This window comes from Hevea brasiliensis, chromosome 17, assembly GCF_030052815.1.
Source record: "Hevea brasiliensis isolate MT/VB/25A 57/8 chromosome 17, ASM3005281v1, whole genome shotgun sequence".
Lineage (NCBI taxonomy): Eukaryota > Viridiplantae > Streptophyta > Magnoliopsida > Malpighiales > Euphorbiaceae > Hevea > Hevea brasiliensis.
The window spans coordinates 24864425-24885612 of NC_079509.1; the positions used below are offsets into that span (position 1 = coordinate 24864425).

The 21188-nt window shown below is 28.1% G+C and overlaps 2 protein-coding genes across 6 annotated transcripts; one reads left to right on the forward strand and one right to left on the reverse strand.

Moving 5' to 3' along the window:
- Positions 1 to 4217: 4217 nt before the first annotated feature.
- Positions 4218 to 11078, forward strand: LOC110651196 (uncharacterized). Of its 5 annotated transcripts, none has more exons than XR_009145701.1 (11): positions 4218 to 4341; positions 4436 to 4605; positions 5869 to 5947; positions 6412 to 6486; positions 6582 to 6618; positions 8744 to 8827; positions 8938 to 8998; positions 9238 to 9344; positions 9461 to 9526; positions 10198 to 10355; positions 10449 to 11078. XR_009145701.1 is itself a non-coding variant. In XM_058140006.1 (10 exons), the coding sequence occupies exons 2-10, from the start codon at positions 4530 to 4532 to the stop codon at positions 10291 to 10293; spliced, it is 681 nt and encodes a 226-aa protein (XP_057995989.1). In that variant the 5' UTR covers positions 4218 to 4341; positions 4436 to 4529; the 3' UTR covers positions 10294 to 10511. The 5 variants fall into 5 exon arrangements, 1 of the variants encoding a protein (XP_057995989.1); XR_009145703.1 differs by having other exon boundaries at positions 4220 to 4341; positions 4519 to 4605; positions 10449 to 10720; XR_009145702.1 differs by having other exon boundaries at positions 4230 to 4341; positions 4444 to 4605; positions 10449 to 10720.
- Positions 11079 to 14962: 3884 nt separating this feature from the next.
- LOC131175595 (class V chitinase CHIT5b-like) lies at positions 14963 to 16497 on the reverse strand. The gene is made up of 2 exons (XM_058140246.1): positions 15361 to 16497; positions 14963 to 15258 (listed from the first exon to the last, which is right to left on the reverse strand). Exons 1-2 carry the CDS (start codon positions 16466 to 16468, stop codon positions 15236 to 15238), a joined length of 1131 nt encoding a protein of 376 aa, XP_057996229.1. The 5' UTR covers positions 16469 to 16497; the 3' UTR covers positions 14963 to 15235.
- Positions 16498 to 21188: the final 4691 nt, after the last annotated feature.

The window sequence follows — 21188 nt, forward strand, 5'->3', positions numbered from 1 at the left end:
ATATTTATAATGATCAATCAATAAACAAAGTAAAATTAATTAATTATAATTAATTGATTGTTTTATAGAATTATAATTAATCGATCAATTTTTTTAAAAAAATTAAATTGTTGTAATTAAAATTTATTGAGAATTATATTTTTATTTTATTTATATTTTACAGATTTTAATAATAAATAAAATAATTGTTAATCATATTTTTATGTATATATCTATCTATCTATATTTGCGATATATAAATGTAAGAGAGGGAATTTGACTTTGTTAAAAATGCCATTTATTTTTCAAATTAATTATAACTATATTTATATTATTTAAATTAATTTTAATGTTTGAATAAATTTAAAATTTTTAATTTTACTTATACTATAATTTTAATTAAATATAAAATTCTATAAAAAAATTAACTAAAATAAAAAATTAATAAGTAAAATATATACATATATAAAGGGAAAATATTGTTATTTCCAAAAACACTCTTCCTTATTTTTATTATTTGTAAAAATATCATAAACATATTTATAACAATATGCAGATAATTCATCATTAATAATATATATTAGCGGCAATAAACTGTCACTAATCCAAATAGTTTTGTCGCTCATGCCATTTAGCAACAAAAAAACATGATGCTAATGTTTTAGTAAAGGCTTTATATGCATTATTGTCGTTAATAACTTTTAGCAATGTAAAATTTATTTCTAAATCCCCCAATGATGCCTACTTTCGCTAATAAATTTAAATGACAGAACATTTGTTGTTAAGTACTTAATAATTTCAATTTTTAATATTACAATAATTAATATGAAATAAAACTTTAATACTATTTTAATAACAATTGTACTTATATTAGAAAAATGCATTATAATTCTTAATATAGTAATTGTATAATTTTAATTTTATAAGTATTTTAATTTATTAAATTTTAGTTAATTTATTTTAATGAAATAAATAAAGAAAATTAAAAACTGAATTTTACTCTTATTAATTTTAATTATTTTAAATATTTATAAACTTATAATATTTAAATTTTAATTGAATTTTTGAATAAAAAGTGCTTTAATTATATATATATATATATATATATATATATATATATATATATATATATATATATAAGTGAAAAAGAGGAGAAATAATAGGAGAAACAAAAATATCCTTCACATAATTATAAAATTATTATTAAAAAAGTTAAATATTAAATTAAATAAAAATTTACATTTATATATGCAAATCTAATCATATTTAATTACAACTATTTTATTTATTACAAATTTCTAATTGTTTTAAAAAATATAAATATTAGTAATGGATAAATTTTAACAAAACATTAAAATTACAATTTTGAATTTTTAATTGAGTAGAATAACCATTTTATTGGTAAAAAATTTATAGCTTTTTTTTTAAATTATTGATATTGATAAAAATATAATTTTAATTAAATTTAAATTTATTTTTATATATAAATAAATTTTCTTTTATTTTATTTTCATTAAAAATAAATATAAAAAAATATTTTTACATTCTCAAATTATTTTTCAATATAACAAATTAAAAATATTTTATATTGAAATCTTTAAAAAATTATTATAATTACAGTTGAATTTTTACTAATTTAGGTAAATAAAATAAAATTATAAATAAAATAAAATTAAAACTAATTTTTCAATTTTTATAAAATAAAAAAAAATAAAATTTTGTTTAAAATTTTTTTTATTAATTAGTATTATTTTAAATAATTTTTTTATGCCAATAAATATTATATAAATTTATTAAAATTTTTTTCCAAAAAGCTATTCATAAAAATTATTTGAACTTTATTTAGTTAATTAGTCATTTGAAATAAAAATAAATTTTCATTTTTTATTAAAATATGATAAAAAAATTATAATATAAAATTTAAATGATCATTTATTTCAAATTTTTACTTATTTATATTATTATTTAATGACTAAATTAAAAAATAAAAACTTTTATAAGTTTTTTTTTTAATTTTAGGCAAACCTTTTAATTTTATCAATTTAATATCAAACTATCAAACTTTCACGTTAGTTTTAACTTTAACAGTTAACCTGATTTAAATATTTACTTATATTGTTAATATTAGCCTATATCTGTTTTAAATATTTTAATTTTTTTTAATTTTTTAATTTACATTACGTAAAATTGTATACATAAATAAGTAAATTATAAAATTCATTCATTCAATAACTTACTTTTTTTTATTTACTTATAGTCTTATATTATTTTTTAAAAATTAATTAATAAATATAAAAATATAAATGAAAAAATTTATGAATTGATCAAATTATTTTTATAATTTTTTGTTTTTAATAAATAATGATTAACATATTATAATTCTAGTCTTATTATAAATCTTATTTCAAAAACTACTTATATAGATAGAAGTTATAACTCATAAATAATTTTATTAATAGTAAATAATAATATGCAATTTAATGACTTAATATTAAAAAATATATTTTTTTAAATTTTATGATCATAATTAATTTTAACTATTGGTTTCTCTTTTAATTAATTGACATATCATAATTTTAACCATTGATTTATTTCAATTTTAACTACTTATTAAAAATAATAAGTTAAAATTCTCAATAATTAAAGAATTCACTATAATAGCAAAAAGTTAAAAAAAATTTAAAAATGGAAAGGAAGAAGATTAAGATTTTTAAAAACATCCTTCATTATTTTTATTATTTACAAAAATACTAAATTAAAGTGTATTTATAAAAAATTATTAGTTCTAAAATTTTTATTGAATTAAAATAAAGTCAAACAATAAAACAAATATGGTTACCTTATAATTTCTATTTTAAATGGATTATAATAACTTTATTAAAAAATTGAAATTATTTTAAAAATAATTTTTAGTAAATAATAAATTTTAATTTATAAAATTAAAATATTAATATTTTCATATTATATTTATGTTATTCTATTCATAATATTTTAATAACTAAAGTAGTGTATTAAAAAATTTATTTTATATGTTTTATTTATAATATTTTAATTGATTAAAATAATATAACTTATTAATTTTATTTTTTTTATATTTTAATTAACTTTAATTAGAGATAAAATAAGTCATACTAATGAATAATTAAACTTAATTAGATATTAAAAATAATACATTATGATAATATTATATCATATAAAAAATTAATATATATATATATATATATATATATATATATATAAGTTTATATAACGAAAAAATCATGGGCAACACATGTTAATGTAAAGATTAGTATAAATAAAATAATTACGAGTTATGGACATTTACACGAGATTAAAAAAATAGTTAAAAATTTAAAATTACGTAGTTAAATTAAATATTTTTTTAATTATATATTTAAATTATTTAAAGAAGACAGAATACATGCATTGCAAGTTCAGTGAAGGCCAAACTGATGATATGGAAGGAGTTAGTTTGAATGGAGTGGTACTGTCCCAAAGTAATCACTTTAAATATCTAGGCTCAGTCCTTCAAGTAGATGGGGGATGTGAGGAGGATGTTAGTCATAGGATTAAAGCTGGATGGTTGAAGTGGAGACGTGCCACGGGAGTTTTATGTGATCGTAAGATTCCCAATAAATTAAAAGGAAAATTTTACCGCATGACCATACGACTTTATGTTATATGGTAGTGAGTGTTGGGCACTGAAAGAGTCGTATACATCTAAGATAAGAGTTGCAGAGATGAGAATGTTAAGGTGGATGAGTGGCCATACTAGACTAGATAAAGTCCGTAATGAGAGTATAGAGAAAAGGTAGGAGTGGTGCCAATTGAAGATAAGTTGAGAGAAGGGAGATTGAGGTGGTTTGGTCATGTGAAGCGTAGACATACGGAGGCTCCAGTTAGACAAGTAGAGTACATTAGGTTAGAGAATAGAAAGAAAAAAAGAGGTAGACCTAAATTAACTTGGAGGAGAGTAGTACAACATGACTTAGAAGCATTAGATATTTCTGAGGATTTAACCCAAAATCGTTTAGAGTGGAAAAAGTGAATTCATATAGCCGACCCCAAATTTTTGGGATAAAGGCTTAGTTGAGTTGAGTTGAGTTGTATATTTAAATTATTTAAAATTTAATTTTAAATAATTTTATTGAATAAATATTTATTTATTTATTTATTTTTTAATTTTAAAATATATTTTAATTCGATATATATATATATATATATATATATATATATATATATATATATATATAAAACAGATGGTAGCCACCCAGGCAACGGCGAGCTATAGCCTTCCACGCGCAGTAGAACTCTATAAAGGGTCCCTGTGAGCGGCACCACTGGCATTCGTCCCGACTTCAGGTTTCGCTCACAGAACGATTTTTTTTTGTTTTTGTATGGAAAAAAATCCGAAAAAATCCCAAAAAAACTTTTTTTTTTTTAATTTAAATTTTAGGGTTTTAGGTTTTGGACTTTAATCCAAGATTGGTGGTGATCAAATCCAACGGTGGTGGTTTATCGTCTCTCACAATTGAACAGGAAGAAAGAAAATGCCTCGCGCATCAAAGAGAAAAGCGGCCCCACTCAATTCCTCCTCCGTCACATCAGCTTCTGACTATCGTGCTGGTACGGCGGTGCCTTCTTTCACCTTGCACTCTCATTCTCTCTCTGTGGCCCTTTTTCTTCAAAAAAAAAATTTTTTAATCTATCTCGAAAAAGAGAAAAAGAAGATCCATTTCGTTGTTTGGTTTCCAAGAAATTGCTCAGTAATTTAATAAGACAATTTAAGGAATATGGCTGCCCAATGTGAACGACATAAAATTCAAGAATTAAATTTGGAAGATTGAAACCTGAAAATTATTCACAGAGATGGGCGATGATGGATTTATGAGAATTTCGGGATTTGCTTGGAAAGGCTAATTGAATTTGAAAAGATTACTTTTTTTCCCCCTTTGATTTGTCTAGTTTTGGAAATTTGTTATTGGAAGATTGTCTGGTATTTGCAAATTTTGTAATGGGTCTTATCTTATTATTTATTTTAATTTGTAGCGTAACTGAGAGGTTTGATTTGGTTGTTTAGTTAGGTTTGGTATATTGGAGGCTTAATTTATTGATAGATAATGGATTTTGCTTAATTTATATATTTTGATGATCAATGAATTTTTCATTTATGTCCTTTATTATTTTATGGAGAGATTATAATCATTAAATTACTCAAGAATTAGTCTTTATTTATTTGTAAATTTTTTACAAGTATACTCATCTGTTTATTTATCAAAACTCTTAGTTATTACCTTTTAAAATTTGTACCTTTCTACAGCCAATGGATAAATTGAATTATGAAATTAAACCAAGGGCTTTTTGGGTAATTCCGTTCATCAATTTACACTGCATTCCTGAGATATTTTTTATTGGGTTACAAAAATTGTAAAACATATTATGAAGTAATGGATGGCATGGATTTTAATCTGTATGATTTGAACATATGGATAGGGTAAAATGCTCTTGAGTTGAGTTTATGTAGGATTCTCATTGTCAATATTTTTTATTGGAAATAGGGTCCTCTCAAAATTATTTGAAAATGTCAATTATTGTCAGATCTTTAATTGCAGCTTATAATTAAAAATTACGCTACAATTAGCTATTTTTGTAGCTCAAGCCATAATTTATAGTTGACATAAATTTCAGAACTTTTTTTTAGTTATCAAGCAGGTGCTACTTGTTAGCAAAATGCTCATATGGAAGTGTTCTAAAACAGCTTTTGCTGGTTGGCAACATACATAGTTATGTTTGGTATACATAGTTATGTTTGGTATGCTTAAATTGGTGGAGGGAAACCATACATTCCCTAGTTTCTAAACATATGCTATGATCTTTATTGAGTTTCAGGTAAGGCCAAATCAAAGGAGATAGAACGGATTGATCGCCTATTTAATTTGTATGCAAATACCTCATTAGGCATGATTGAGTAAGTCTTCTCTTGTAATTGCTTTACATTACAGATTTAGCTATTTAGTGTTAATATTTCATTGACAATTTACTTGCCTTTATGGGGAGCATGTTTTTATCTGATTTTTTTTCCTCTGTTGGATGGTTCTGTTTTATGTTTGCAGTTATAGTGTTACACTGATGTTAGCATTTCAAAGTTGTTTTTGTTACCATCTGACAATGTCTAAACATTAAACTGCATGAATCATGATTCTAGAAAAAAACTTGTTCAATTAATGCTAAAACTTTGATTTGTAGATTTTCCATGTTGAAAAGGAGGAATTTTCTAAGAATGCTTAGCTTTATCATTTTCTTTTTTCCTTCATTTTTATTAATTTTACGTAGAAATTCTGCCTTGTTGTGTTTGTATATAGATATATGCTTTGATTTGGCATAATAAACCTGAATATTAAATTTCTCACTGCTCTTATTTTGCTCAAACAGCCCGGAAGGAATCGAGTCTTTGTGTTCAGACATGAAAGTCCGACATACTGATGTTAGGATTCTGATGCTTGCATGGTATGTCATTTTATTGTGGGTATGTTAAGGAGTCAACTTTCATTGTCAATTACTTCTAAATCACTACCCAATATTTGGTGCTCTGTGTATTTCAGGAAGATGAAAGCTCAAAAGCAGGGTTATTTTACTCAAGTAAGCATCAACATGGCCTGTGTATAACCTTGTACATAAATATTCTGTTTGCTTCTCCTGTATTTAAAATTTGTTATTCAAGTATCATATTATGTCTTGGTTATCATGTATATTGTATTGTCCATTGCATTGAGCGAGTTAAAGAGGGTGAGTGATGCGGTCAAGGAATAGTAGATTTAGGAATTATTTTGTGTTACGATCCCACATCGCTAAGGAACAACTTTGGTGAGAGGTTAATAAGTTCCTAGGCACCCTCCCCTTGCAAGCCGATTTTTAAGGGTGAGTTTACCTGGGTGGCCTATTCCTCACAGGGATTACTAGCAATCACTCTCCTCTTGTTCTCAGTACAAAACTGAAATACATCCACAATTCCAAACCAGAGAAACAAATTAAGAATAGAACTCTAAGGAATTCCAAAGGAATTCTCTTAGCCCAAGCAAGACTGCCAGTAACTAACTGGAGGAATTCACATGCCATTCCTCTATTTCTATTCCTCTTTTATAATTATGCTTGCACATGCCAGCTCACCAATTTTGTTACATTTGCTTAGCCATTATTCTCTAGAACCTTCCAGTACCTTCTACCAACTCTTGGCCTCTTGACTCTCCATTCTTCTAGTTCATCCCCTGGTTCTATCCCTGTCAGATTTTATGTGGACTGAAGGTCAATGACTACAAATTGAAATTGATTACTATAAGGTACAATTAGATGAGATATGTCATTTGAGGGATGGTTATGGTAATGCTGAATACTGTCCTCCTTATATTATGAATATCAAACTGTCAAACAACTTTGACGAGTTAGGTCAAGGAAACTTGAAGTATGGAAGGAGGAATGTGCAAGCATATTGGAAACTTCTTTTATTCAGCCGCAGGCAAGTTATAATTATTTTACTTACGATGCTTGCCCAAATATTCAATTTCAAGAAAAATATCAAGAAAAAAAAAGGTGAGGAACACCTAGAAGAAACTTTGTTTAGGGTGAAAGCAAAGTTGGGAAAGTTGTAATTACAACTTAAAAAGATGCAAGGGAAGAAATTCATAATGAAAGAGCAAGAATTGCAGTTTGAAGAATAAGAAGTTTTGGTTATTGAGATTTCACCTTTTGAAATCCAAGATTATAAGAGTGAGTTGGAAAATTTTGAAGAACTTATTCTAGATAAAGAAGCTGATGAGAATGAGCAAGAAAAGTTTGAGGAATCAATCCTAGATAAAGAAGAAAAACATGCTATAGAGAAGACAGGGAAAGAAAAAAAACATAACAAAGAGAAGACAATGAAAATTGAAGATTTAGCTGGTTCCCTTGTTCCCAGTAAATTGAAAAGCCTTTCTACTATAGTTGTGGTTGATTTTTAGATGTTTCTACATATGTGAAGGAAAGAATCAAGTTCATTGTTTCAATCTTATTGCCACCATACAAAAAGGTTGTGTGTTCTCCAAATTGAATTCTTGATTCTTCAACACTACGTAACTCAAGGTCAAATTTTCTCCAACCAAGGGAGGATGATGTAGTCAAGGAAGACTAGATTTAGGAATTATTCTAATTTAATTTTTCATTATAAGTTTAGGAAGTTTAGGTTTTTATTATTTGGGAAATTTCATTAGAGAGTAGTATTTTTATTATTTAGGATTAGGAATTCTATTGTTATTTAGGAATATTTAAAGAGTTTTATCATCTTTGGTATTGTCCTAGTTATTGTTAGATTTTATATTCCTAGTTAGATTGATTAGTATTTTCTTTTTTTTTGGGATTCCTATTCCTAATAATAATATGACTAGTTATTATAATATAAAAACTTATGTCCTATAGGTATTTTAGTAGTGCTTTTATATTGACAATTGAATTTTGAGAATTAATAGAAAATTTGATTTTTGTTTCTCTTCCCTTTGAGTGTTCAATGAGGCATCATGAAAAGATTCATTTTATAAAGATGGTGCAAGCAATAATGTGAGAGGAATGACAACTTGAGGAGATTAAAAATGGCCTTATTATCTATTTATTTTTAAAGTAAAGTCACACTGTCCTTATCATCAAACAGTTAACTATTTGGCCAAATTGCATTATTTCATGTGGTAATGTTTTTATTTCTTGAACTTGTCATGATCCATTTCCATTTATTTATCAGGAAGAGTGGCGGACAGGGTTGAAGGCTCTTCAAGCTGATACTCTTAACAAATTAAAGAAAGCACTACCTGAATTAGAGAAAGAGGTATTTATGCATGTCTGAAAACTGGAAAAGTTACTGAAAGTCTTCTATGTTTGATGCTGACTGCTAGAAACTGGGTGTGTTACTCTTTTTGCACTTTTTATCCTTGAAAGGTGGGTATACAAGCAAACTTCGAGGATTTCTATTCTTATGCATTTCGGTATTGCCTAGCAGGTGAGCTTAGTATTGGCAAGGATGTGCTTTAGTTCAATGTATTTGCTTTGTGCCATTGGGCTAGTAGCTCAATGGTCAATCGCCTACTTCATAATGCAGGAGATTAGGGGTTTAAACACTGACAACCCTTTCCTTCAAGGAAATTATGATGTATCAAAGAAAAAAAAAAGCATTTGCTTTGTGTCTTTTAATCTGTCTTTTCTTTCATCATGATAATTTCTGTCTTTTTATCATTTCAGAAGAGAAGCAAAAAAGTGTAGACATTGAGACCATTTGTGAATTGTTGGATCTTGTACTTCATTCCCAATTCTGTTCCAAGGTTGATTTATTAATTGAGTATCTAAAGGTAAGTGGTTGATGCCTCTGCTATAATTTGTTAGCTTTAGGCATATCTTGTTATCTGAAATTCTGAATATCCATCCATGATATGTCTTATGACTTACCAACCTGGTTTTCTGACAGATCCAAAGTGATTACAAAGTGATAAACTGGGACCAATGGATGAATTTTCTTCGTTTTTGCAAGGAGGTATTTGATTATATTTGCTGTTATATTCTTCAGAATTCTTCTTGCATGTATCTTCCTCCTCCTAAAGCTGATTCCCTGGCCCACCACCACCCCCTCCCCCCGTCCCCTACTCTTTTAGATTTATAGGGTTTCTCAGGAAACTATATGCTTATATTCCCATAGCTGTATTTAGTCAGAAGTCCTATGCAATAGTTTTACATTATTACTTTAAGGTATGAAGCTTTGGGGACATTGACTCTTGCTAATGTTGAACTCATAACCATGCATATATTGATAAATCCAAAAATTGCAAGAAATTTTTCCAGGGTTTACGGCTTTACTTTTTTCCCCTTCTTTTTCTTTCTGTAAGGTACTTTTGGAAATGATCTTAATTATTGCTTCTGTCTTGTATGAATCAATGAGTAGCAACTTCCAAGAGTCATGCAGTTTTGCAATACCTAGTTATGGATTTAACAGACATGCAATAAATATTTGGGGAAGTATTATCTATGCTAGAAACTCATGTTTATATAGTTCCATCATGGTTCGTTGGCACAATCTTTTCAGTTGTAAATGTCAATTTTCAGTAGAGTAGTTTGTAAATACCAGACTGTATGCTAAAATTCTACTGGGCTTCTTGTCTATCAATTCTTAAGCATGTTTTAAAATTTAATACCATTTTCTTTGTGCAGATTAGCTTTCCAGATTTTGAGAACTATGATGCAAATCAAGCTTGGCCTTTGATCCTAGACAATTTTGTTGACTGGATGAAAGAAAAGCATAGGTAGTTTCAACAATTCTTTGGCCATTACCGTCCCCTACCTTAAGAGTAAAATTCTGATACAGTAAGGTAATATTAACTTCGTTTATGTTATGTGGGTTTGTATACTTGTATTCAGTTGTTTACTTTCTATTAACCAGAATTTGATTGATCTTTATGCAGGGATTTGCCATAAAACTAATGAACAGAGTTTTTTTTTTTTTTTTCTTTTTCTTTTCTATAAAACCATTGATACCAAGAATATGCTGGGCTCTCAGGACATTCACAAAATATGATTGTTTGTTTTTGCAAATTTTCATGTTATTGTTCTACCATTTGCTTCTTGTAGCCAAAATGTCGTAGCGAAGGGCATTTCTAGCGTAGCCGCCTGTCGTACATTAATTTGAAAGAGTATTATCAACTTCAGATGGAAAAAGAAAAGCTGATTGTGCCTATTGATGCAATGTGTTAAACAGCCAAGAGGCTCAGTGGCTGACTGTTTTGTACTAGTCCTGTTTTGATAGTTGGAATCAGGCCCCAAAACCTTGTGAGTAGGGACTCACCTGCATCATGTTGGGCGAAAACATGGAGTCTTTGAATTGCCTAGAAAGCTATTCCATCCTAGGACAATAAGATGAGATCAGCGTTCACATTCAATTAACAACAAATTATAAGTATCATTGGGCTGTCTCCTAAATGAGATTAAGTAAGCACATTCAATTCCTTATTCCATATGCACTTGGCCATATTCTTCTTCCCTTTGTTATTTCGTTAAGTTCTATTAATTAATGAAAAGGATAACTTTAGACAAAATTAGCGAAGTTTACATAAAACAGGCTGTTCCGAATTTGACAAGCGAATGTGTTAAGATTTTGACTGTTGGAGCGCGAAAGGTATTTTTTAAAAAAAATATATATTAATTAGCAAGTGTTAAAAAATAATTTAAAATTAAATTTGATAAATTTTAATTATAAAAATATTAAAATAATAAAATATTTTTTTTCAAATTGTTTTTTGTAAAATCTAAAATGATGATTTTTTTTTTCCAGGAAAATAGTTTTGGGTTGGAAGCTCAATTCCAAATAGGCATTTCATCCCCATTCAATTTAAATATCCTCTAAGAGTCTGTCGTGTCTATATTCTGTCATCCTGGCAAGGCCTGTGTTCTGGAAAGGACCAAGGACAATTAATTGTAACTTGACATGGTGAAGTATTGCATTTTCTCTACATAACCCTTAATTGTTGGTTGGGTTTTGACTAGGGATCAATTCCAAGCCTTCATTTTAAGGATGACTCTAATATGATCGGATTAAAACTCATTTGTTCTCTAGGCTATATTAATTGTTTGTGTGAATTATCTTGTTGACAACCACCTAAAACCAAGCAAGACTTCAAGTAGGAACTGCTATCCTCATTCTTGCCAGAAATCTTTCACCCAACGGATAGACTTGGATGATAAGAGAGGCTTGAGACGAATGTTTTTAAGCAACATCTTCATCAATTTGATAAGAAACATGTAAGGATGCCAACATGAATCTTAAAACTTAGTAAAAAAGAAGTCAGGCACTTAATCATCTCTCTGCGACAACTATGAATCCAAATCAGGTATCTTTATCATCTTAGAAAGTTAGGCAAAGTTTAATAATCATTCTGCGACAACTATGGATATGAAATTAGTTACCTTTATCAATTAACATTATTTTGTATTCTAAGCTCTTAATGATCTGATCTGGAGCAGTAAAGTCTACCTTATTTTAACAGTTGGAACACTTCAGCCAAAGTTGAACATGCTTTGCATATAAGCCTATCAGCCTGGATTGGAGCTGGGGAACCTCCAAAGAAGCTTGTGACGGGCCTGCCCTCATATGAAAGAACATGGCAATTGCAACATCCTGATGTGAATGAAATTGGAACTCCTGCTGTGGGAGTCATGCCTGCAAATGGTTTTATGCCTTATAGTGATATATTAGATTTCAGTTCATCAAATGCTGGTACAGAGGTGTATGATGAGGACATGGTATCAACTCACTCACATGGAGAAAATAACTGGACAAGGTATGATGGAAACAAATCTATCAGAGAGAAGGTTAAGTGGTCTTGGGCTATCTCATTCTCTAATCTACAGTGCTGCAAGGTATAATTGAAATTGATTATTGATAAATTTCATCTGATGACCAGCTTGCTATCTCATTCTCTAATCTACAGTGCTGCAAGTCTCCCTTTTCCTATAGATGGGCGCTACCGGCTAACCACCTTCCCTCCCAACCCCACTTTGAATATATGTTTGTTTATTTTGCTCGATAGGATTTCATGTAAGATCAATGAATTTTGTTGTGTAATGACAATCTGTTTCTAGTTTGGTCTTTTAGGAGAGGGATCTGCCCTCCCTAAATTATTGTATTAATTATTTGAATTTGATGAATGAAATTCTTACATATTTTATATAAAAAAATTAACATAATTAATAGGCAACGGTAGATATAGCCTAATGGTAATTACATATATGTTGAATCTTAGAGACCTAAATTCGATTTTGTCATCCCCCACATGTAATAAAAAAAAAAACTACTATAATTAAACGCTACATCGATGATTTTTTTTTATTATTTTATGAAACAGTGAAGTTATAAGTTTAAAGTCTAATGGAGTGAAATAAAACAATACATATATATATATATATATATATATATATATATATATATATATATATATATATATAACCTTACTTATATTTTCTTTTTGGTTATTTTTGGTGAAGAAGATTTGTTATTGATTAGATCTGAATACAACACTCATATATATAATTATCATTAATTATTACCCTCATGAGAATTAATAAGATTACAATTAGTTTCCTTAAATAATGATTAATGATGCGTCCTAAGAGCCAAAAGACATTTAAGAATGTTAGTTAAAGCGCTATACATTGTTGTTAAATAATTTTAAATTTTTATCTAAATCTGATTTACTATAAATTTAATATATAAATATATGAAACTCATATATTTAATAAATATATCTCATCATACATTCTATATCTTAGGTCCACGGTAGACTGGGTTTAGCAATAAAAATCAATTCCTTTAAACCAGTTTTTTATATCCCTTTTGGGTTTTACAGGTTTTCTGGCAGCTCAAAGTGCATGGGACTACAACAACTAGCTAGTTTCTGCAAAATTTGAGATGGGTTGAGTGATGATGGTGGGGAAATAAAAATTAATATTTGGGGACTAAAAATAAATATTAAAAAGAAATTAAATGAAAATTTAAAATAAAAAATATAAGAACTGAAATAAAAATATAAATATTAAGATATCAAAATTAAATAATATGAATGAAATTTACCTAGAAAAACGAAGGCTAAAATAAAAATAAATTTATTAGGGGGATAAATAGTAATTTTTCTAAAAGAATATACAAAATTTTATAAATAAATTTTAAATTTAAAAATTTTAGGGGACAAACAATTTTTTTTTTTCAAAAAATTATTAAATTTTATGAGAAAAATATAATTTTAAAATTTGTAAGGGCACAACCCCTTAACTAGTTCTGCCTCTACTGATGATCTACCTCTCAAGTCTTCTCTTTAAGTGTTTGTTTTATATTTTTTTAGGCAATGAGTTATGATGGAGACTTGGATTTCGAGACTTTATAATTTTTTTAATATTTTATTAATATATTGGAAATAACTATTAATTAAAATTTGACGTGAATAAGGAAATGATGGGCTTTTTTTTCCTTTTCTGACTCTTCTAACTGCCTCTATACAGAAATTGAGGTGAATTGCCAAATAAGAAAATGGTGGTTTACTTTTGTTCCTTATAAGCTAATTATACAAAGTATTTTATTATGTTTATCTCATTTAATTTCTAAAATTTCTAAAATTTTAATATATATTTTATTTAATATTTTTTTTAAGTCATTTTAATAATAAATGTGATTATAATACTAAACACATTAATTATTTATCAGTCATTTATAAGTATTTTAATAAAAATATATAATTATTTAAAATTTTTAATAATTATAAGTTCAAATTAACTTATAAGTATATATGTTGATAAGGTAATTTTTATAAGCAAAGTCAAATGCCCTCTAATAGCATAATCAAATAGATCATTCTAATTTTAAAATTAAAATGGCATTTATGTAACTTATATGTTGATCAAAACAGCTTATAAAATCTAAAAATAAGTTAATCTATTTGTTTAAAGAATTTTTTGAGCTTATAAATTATAAAAAAAATCAAATGGGATTAATTTTTTATTTTGATTTTTATAAGTAAGTTTGACTAAATACTTGACCATATTACCCTTATTTAACTTTAAAATTTCACTATTAGCTACTTATAAATACTTTAACCAAACATGTAATTGTTTAAAATTTTAAATGCTTATAAATTTAAATCAACTTATTAACTTATAAGCACAAGTGTTTATAAGCTAATTTTTATATATTAAATCAAACATTCAATAACCGAGTTATTTATCTTTAGAGGGAGCCAAAGTAACATGATATATATATATATATATATATATATATATATATATATATATATATATATATATATATATATATATATATACTTGTAACAAATTTTCATTCATAAAAATACATGTGTAATTTTATTTTTCACAAAGTTAGGGGGCCATGGCAACTCCCAGCCCCCTCCCCCTATCAGTGCAAAAACCATCTAAATAATAGAAAGATTGAAAGATTTGAGTCTCACCCTCTATATAAAATAGTGGTGTTTGAGTAATTTATACAATCTTTCCCCAGTAAAACACTTTACTAATACTAATTTATCAACGTTGTAGACTTTTATGAGAGTAAATTTAATAATTGCACACAATTAAAAAAAAAAAAAGATGATATTTAAATTTCCATTCATAACCATTTGCTTGAATTAATCTCTAATCAACCCTTAGGAAACTTGAAATTATACCATCTCCCAATCTTCAATATAATTCATCAAATAGTCCATGCCCTTGAAGCTGCAAAAAATGCTTTGTCAACATCACCATAATGAAAGTTATATAAAAAAAAAAAAAAAATTACTGAATAAGAAGGGAAATGAAGTAAGATTCTGAATTTACCCTGTGTTGAGATTTCCCACTCATCATCAAAGCTAATGGCCCAAAAGAAATACCCACGAAGCCCATGAGCCTTAGCAAATCCTATTTTAGTAGTGGTGGACATGGTATCATCATACCCAATCCATGTTGATCCAGCATACGAATATGTAGATACAGTTTCCGCATCATACACCACTGTTGCTCTATTCTTCTTGTTGAACTTCACCACCTCGGAAAAAATCAGCACACCGTCGTCTCCCGGGCCAACCCCGACCGCCGGGGCTCCGATTCCATTTACATTGGGGTCTTTGAGCTTCCAAGTCTTCCCATATAATGGCAGGCCCATAACAACCTTGTGCTGAGGCATTCCGGCCCTTATCCATGATGCAAGCCCATAGCTTGTGCTTATATTACTCTTTGGATCATACAATAAAGCTTGGGCTCCTGTGGCTGTTGTATCCCACGAACCACGATAATCATAACACATTACATTAATCCAGTCCAAATTGTTTTTCATTGGTTCCACTGGAAACTTTCGGTATATCTCATCCCATAAGAACTCGACGGAAAAGTACACGGCCGCCGTGAGCAGCAGAGGAGCCTTTTTTGTGGACTTAGCCTCCTTTTGGATAGCATCACGCCAATCTTTAAACAAATGGCCCAAGTCTTGCATCTCTTTTGGATCTTTAGGGAATTCCCAGTCAAGATCTAGCCCATCAAACCCAAATTTTCTTGCTACTTCGATAGCTGAATTTACGAACACCTGACGTGACTTTGCCTCTGATGCCATCCTAGCAAACATAGGAGGATCAGCACCTCCTCCGCCAATAGAGATGAGGGTTTTCACCGGCGGATTTTTATGGTGAAGGGTGGTTGCAAAATTGAGAAGGAGAGCAGCAGTCGAATCGGGTATTTCGAACTTGAACGTTACATTATTTGGCATGAGAAAAGCATAGTAGATATGAGTGAATAAGCTTGTGTCTATGGCAGATGGTGGAAATGTTTCAGACCATGAAGGCCAATAAGCACCTTTGACTGCTGGCAGCGACGCCATGGCGCATCCTGAACCAGCGGTGATGGTCAAGAGGATAATAATTGAAAGGAAGTGTATAAATTTAAGGCTAGCCATTGCCAAGGATTCATCTAATGCAAAGTTCACGTGAGAATATATATAGGAAAAAATATCTAGATATTTATTTAAAGTGGATGTTGACATTTTTTTATAGACATGACATACATGGAGGTTTGCTGTTGGAATTAATGTGCGTTTAGTTTTTATTTTGCCTATTGATCACTATGATATCGAGTTATGAGTTCAAATGTCGAATAAAACAATGATTTGGTCAGTAGTGGATTAGGTAAAGGATTAGTTTATCCAGAAACCATCCCCTGCAGAGGCTGTGACCTATTCAAAGTTTGTGCTATAAAATATTAAAGATGGGTTTTTTATAATAATAATAATAATAATAATAATAAAATTTTAATCCTAAATAAATTCAAAATTTAATATTTGCTTGCCATAGCTTTGAATATAAGAAAAACTGGAGCCTGTTTGTTTTGAAGAAGTTAGGTTTAGGTAAAAAATTATAATGATGAAAGAAAAAAAGGAAAGAAAATTCAAAGAGAAATGGGAATTCTCTTGTACCATTCCAATTGTCTCAACACTAAATTCAACATGCTAAGTGAAAATATGAAATGAAATTTTCTAGAATAATTCAGGATTTTTAAAAACAAGCTCATGTTCAAATATTGAATTATATTTTCAATATATTTCCAACAAAGAAAGTGAAAAAAAAATAATACACTTAAAAAAAAAACAATTTGCTGGAAAATTCTTAATAAGTAATTTTTGAATAAATTAATAATATATGTAAGAAATAGAGAAGTAGCTATCATGGACTAATTGTTTAGGCCAATTTGTTTAAGATAATCTTGACATTATATATGATAATGCATAAGATAGAAACTTTCAAAACTAGTTAACATAGATGATATGAGACACAAGGAAACTTCCAAAAAATTGTTCTTAGGCCATTATTATTTATAATCATAATTAATAATAGTATATGCATATTATGCGGAAGCTCTTAGCTTATGTCTTTTTGTGCTTGTCCTCCATTAGTGTTTGCTTGTGGGGAAACACTATGGAAAGTGAAGGGACAAGTGGAAGCTCCATCCTTCAAATAAAATATTGGATGCTACATTATTCTTGCAAGTTGATAGAATCAATTTTAATTTTTATTATTTTAAAGAATAATTTTTTTAATATAATTGATTGCGATGGAAACTTGAACTAACTATAGACAACGATTTCTGTGCCACTTAACTAAAAATTATTGATTTTAAAGTTAAAATTTTAGTCTTTTATGTAATATTTGGAGAGGTCAAAGTATTCTGTAATATATTAATTTAGGAAGTAAAATGTAATTAAATTTTAAATCTTATAAAATACCAATTTGCATCACAAATACACCTGTTGTTCTCAAGGAAAAATAGATATGCAATATTTTACTTTGTGAGAAATTGTGAGAAAAGAATTTGGTAAGTGCATATTGGAGAAAAAATTACTTTTAATCATGTCCAACAGAAAAAAAATTAGTGTTATTGCTAGTTCAACCATCAACAATAAGAGCGTTAAACCCACAAGAAAGAAATAGATAAGCTTTACTTTAGTGATATTGAATTCCTTTTCAGCGCTTTGAAGTTTAAGTTAAAAACGCAATTAGAGCCAAATGTAAAAAAAAAAATAAAAAAATAATAAAAAAAAAACAGTAATGTTAATATACGCTTAGATTAGTATTATTAGTTCATTAGCCAAGCTTAAATTTATAACCGCCTCTATTATAATTAAAAAGTAAAAACTCTACAACTAAGTTACAAATCTAATTCTAAAATGATACAAGAATAACACTGTTAAATGATTTATATGTGAACCATTTCTAATTTCTCCTTAAATCAATTCATATGATTGGTTCTTTTCTGCTCTTAATGTTGGAAATCTATAAAATGATGGAAATCAAAGTGGAGCTGAGCTTGACAGAGTTGTTAAAACTCTGAGCAAGAAAGGCATAAGATAGCTCCTATAGTCAGATAACGCCATAAAGATTTGGTTATTGAGTCAAAAGCAATCAAAACTCAAACCCCTCAGCTAAAGAAAGTGAATAGGTAGGGCATGAATTCCACATCAATTACTTTGAAATAATCCTCATGAAGCATATCAATTCATGAGACAACACTAAGCCCATAACAAAATAGCACTAATCCATTCCTCTTGCCTGACTAGAAAATTCAACTACTCATTTCAATCTAATGAAAAAGAAGAAATATCTGAAACAAGAACTAGTGAGATTCAGAGGAAAAAGGAACGAAAGGATTTACTTGAATTCAAGAGTGAGTTGCATGTTCAATTTTTCTGCACAAGATGAAAACCCTAGATTGATGGAGGAGTGAAATCACACCACTTCCTCCCCAAAATCCTAGGCTTATGTCCTCTGTCAGTTGCCACATTGCAAATTATCTCTAGTCCTAGGTTTTATTTACATTAAACTGAAATTATCTAGTTCATCCAATTTTAAGGCGAACCCTTTTTTCCCCTTTAAGAGGGAAACCATTTTTTCTAAAAAATTAACTATTATATTTGATCGAAACATAAACTGAAACCAAAATTCTATAGTTAGATCTTAGTTCTCTAAAACTGTTTAATCGCACATCATCCAAGCCTTACTGCACGTTTGGCATCAACCAAAACTGTTTTTCAAGAAAAAAAAAAAAAAAAAACCTTTTGGATATGCAGTTATAAAAAATAATTTAAAAAAAAGTTATTTTGTTATTTTAATATTCTAATAACTAAAACTTATCAAATTTAATTTTAAATTATTTTTTAATATTATCCAATAATATATTTTAAAAAATTATTTTTCTCAACATCAACTTCAACAACAATGCTAAACAAACAAATTGATAGATCTAACCCACCCAATAAGTTAATATTAACCAAAGAATTCCACCAAACTAGGAATTAGAGTGAGAACAACCTGATGCTTGGCTGAGCCAAAACTGAAATTGATAGTGCATTACATATACTTTCTTTAATATGAAAAGTTGCAAAAGAAAAGAAATATTGTTAGCTATTGGATTAATAATATTTAATTTCGATTAGAGTTCGAATTCAAAATCTTGCAATGTTAAAGACGACTCTAATACCACTGAATCAAAAATAATTGCTTTTAAAGTTAATAATTTTAATCTTTATTGTATTATAATTGAAATATATAATATTTTGAGAGATTAAAGTATTTATAATACATCAATTTAGGAAGTAAAATGTAATTAAGTTTAAAATCTTATAAAGTATAAATTTGCATCACAAATATACCTGTTCCTCTCAAGAAAAATATATATGTAATATCTTACTTTCCATGTGAAAAGAATTTGGCAAGTGCATAAAGGAAAGAAAATGAATTTCAATGATGTCTAAGAGAAGAAAATTAGTATTCTTGTTGGTCCAACTAGCAACAGCAAGAGTGTTAAAACCACAGGAAAGGGCAATGTTAATATATGCTTAAAGCAGTATCACTAGTTCATTAGCCAAGTTTGATTAACCTCCTCTATTATAATTAAAAAGTAAAAGCTCCACTGCTAAGTTGCTAATCTAATGCTAATATGATACAATAATAAAATTCTTAAATGACTTTTATGTGAACCATTTTTAATTTCTCCTTATAATTCATATGATAGGTTCTTTTATATTCTTAGTGCTAGAAATCTATTAAAAAAATGATGAAAAATCTAAGTGGGGCTGAGCTTGATGGAGTTGGTAAAACTCTAAGCAGGAAAGCCATCCCTTAGCAGCTATAGCTCCAAAGAGAGATTTAGGATATTAACACATGCTCTTCATGCTAGAGGAGTTAAAAACTTATGAGAGTTTCAACCTTGGTTGAGGAGACTCTGATACAATTTTAGGTTGAGTCTAACCTAACATTAAAAGCTAACTCAAGTGCAAGGGCATGCTCAAGGTTTTATAAGATGTACATTACCCTTTTCCAAATTAACGTGGAATATTAACAGTATCTCAATTACCAATTAAGAAAGCTTCAATCCATAGCACCCAAAAGTTTTGGTAACCAAATTTTCAATATTTTCAAGTGATATACATTTAACTTTTTGCTAAAGAATTTTGGGGATTCAAGAGTGAGGTTTAAGATTTAGCATTGATACCGAAGAGCAGGTGTTAATATGTGATTATATTCCAAACACATTCTTTTATGCATCCATTGATAGTAAACAAGTGAAAGTGGCAAATACATAGAACAAAAAGAAAAACCGATGCCGTATGTTATGTATCTCTAGTCCTAGGTTTTATTTAAATTAAACTGAAATTATCTAGTTCATCCAATTTTAACTCAAAACCTTTTTTTTTTCCTTTAAGGGGGGAAACAAATTCTTTATAAAAAAATCATTGATGTTTTAATGTGTGTTTGGCATTCTGTTTTGAGGATCAAAACTGCTTTTTAAGAAAAAATATTTTAGATGCTGTTAAAAATAGTTTTTGAAAATTTATTTTATTATTTTAGTATTTTAATGTTTCAAACTTATTAAATTTAATTTTATATTTTTAATATTATCTATTAATATATTTTAAAAATATTTTTTTAATCACAGCTTTAACAACAATACTAAACAAATTCTTAATGGAAGTGGTTTGGGTGATTATCTGATCTACCCAATAAGTTGGTGTTAACCAAAGAAATTAGGAATTAGAGTGAGGATGACCATATGCTGCGTTAAGCCAAAACTGAAATTGATATTGCATTAGATATAATTTCTTTAATATGAAAAGTTGCAAAAGA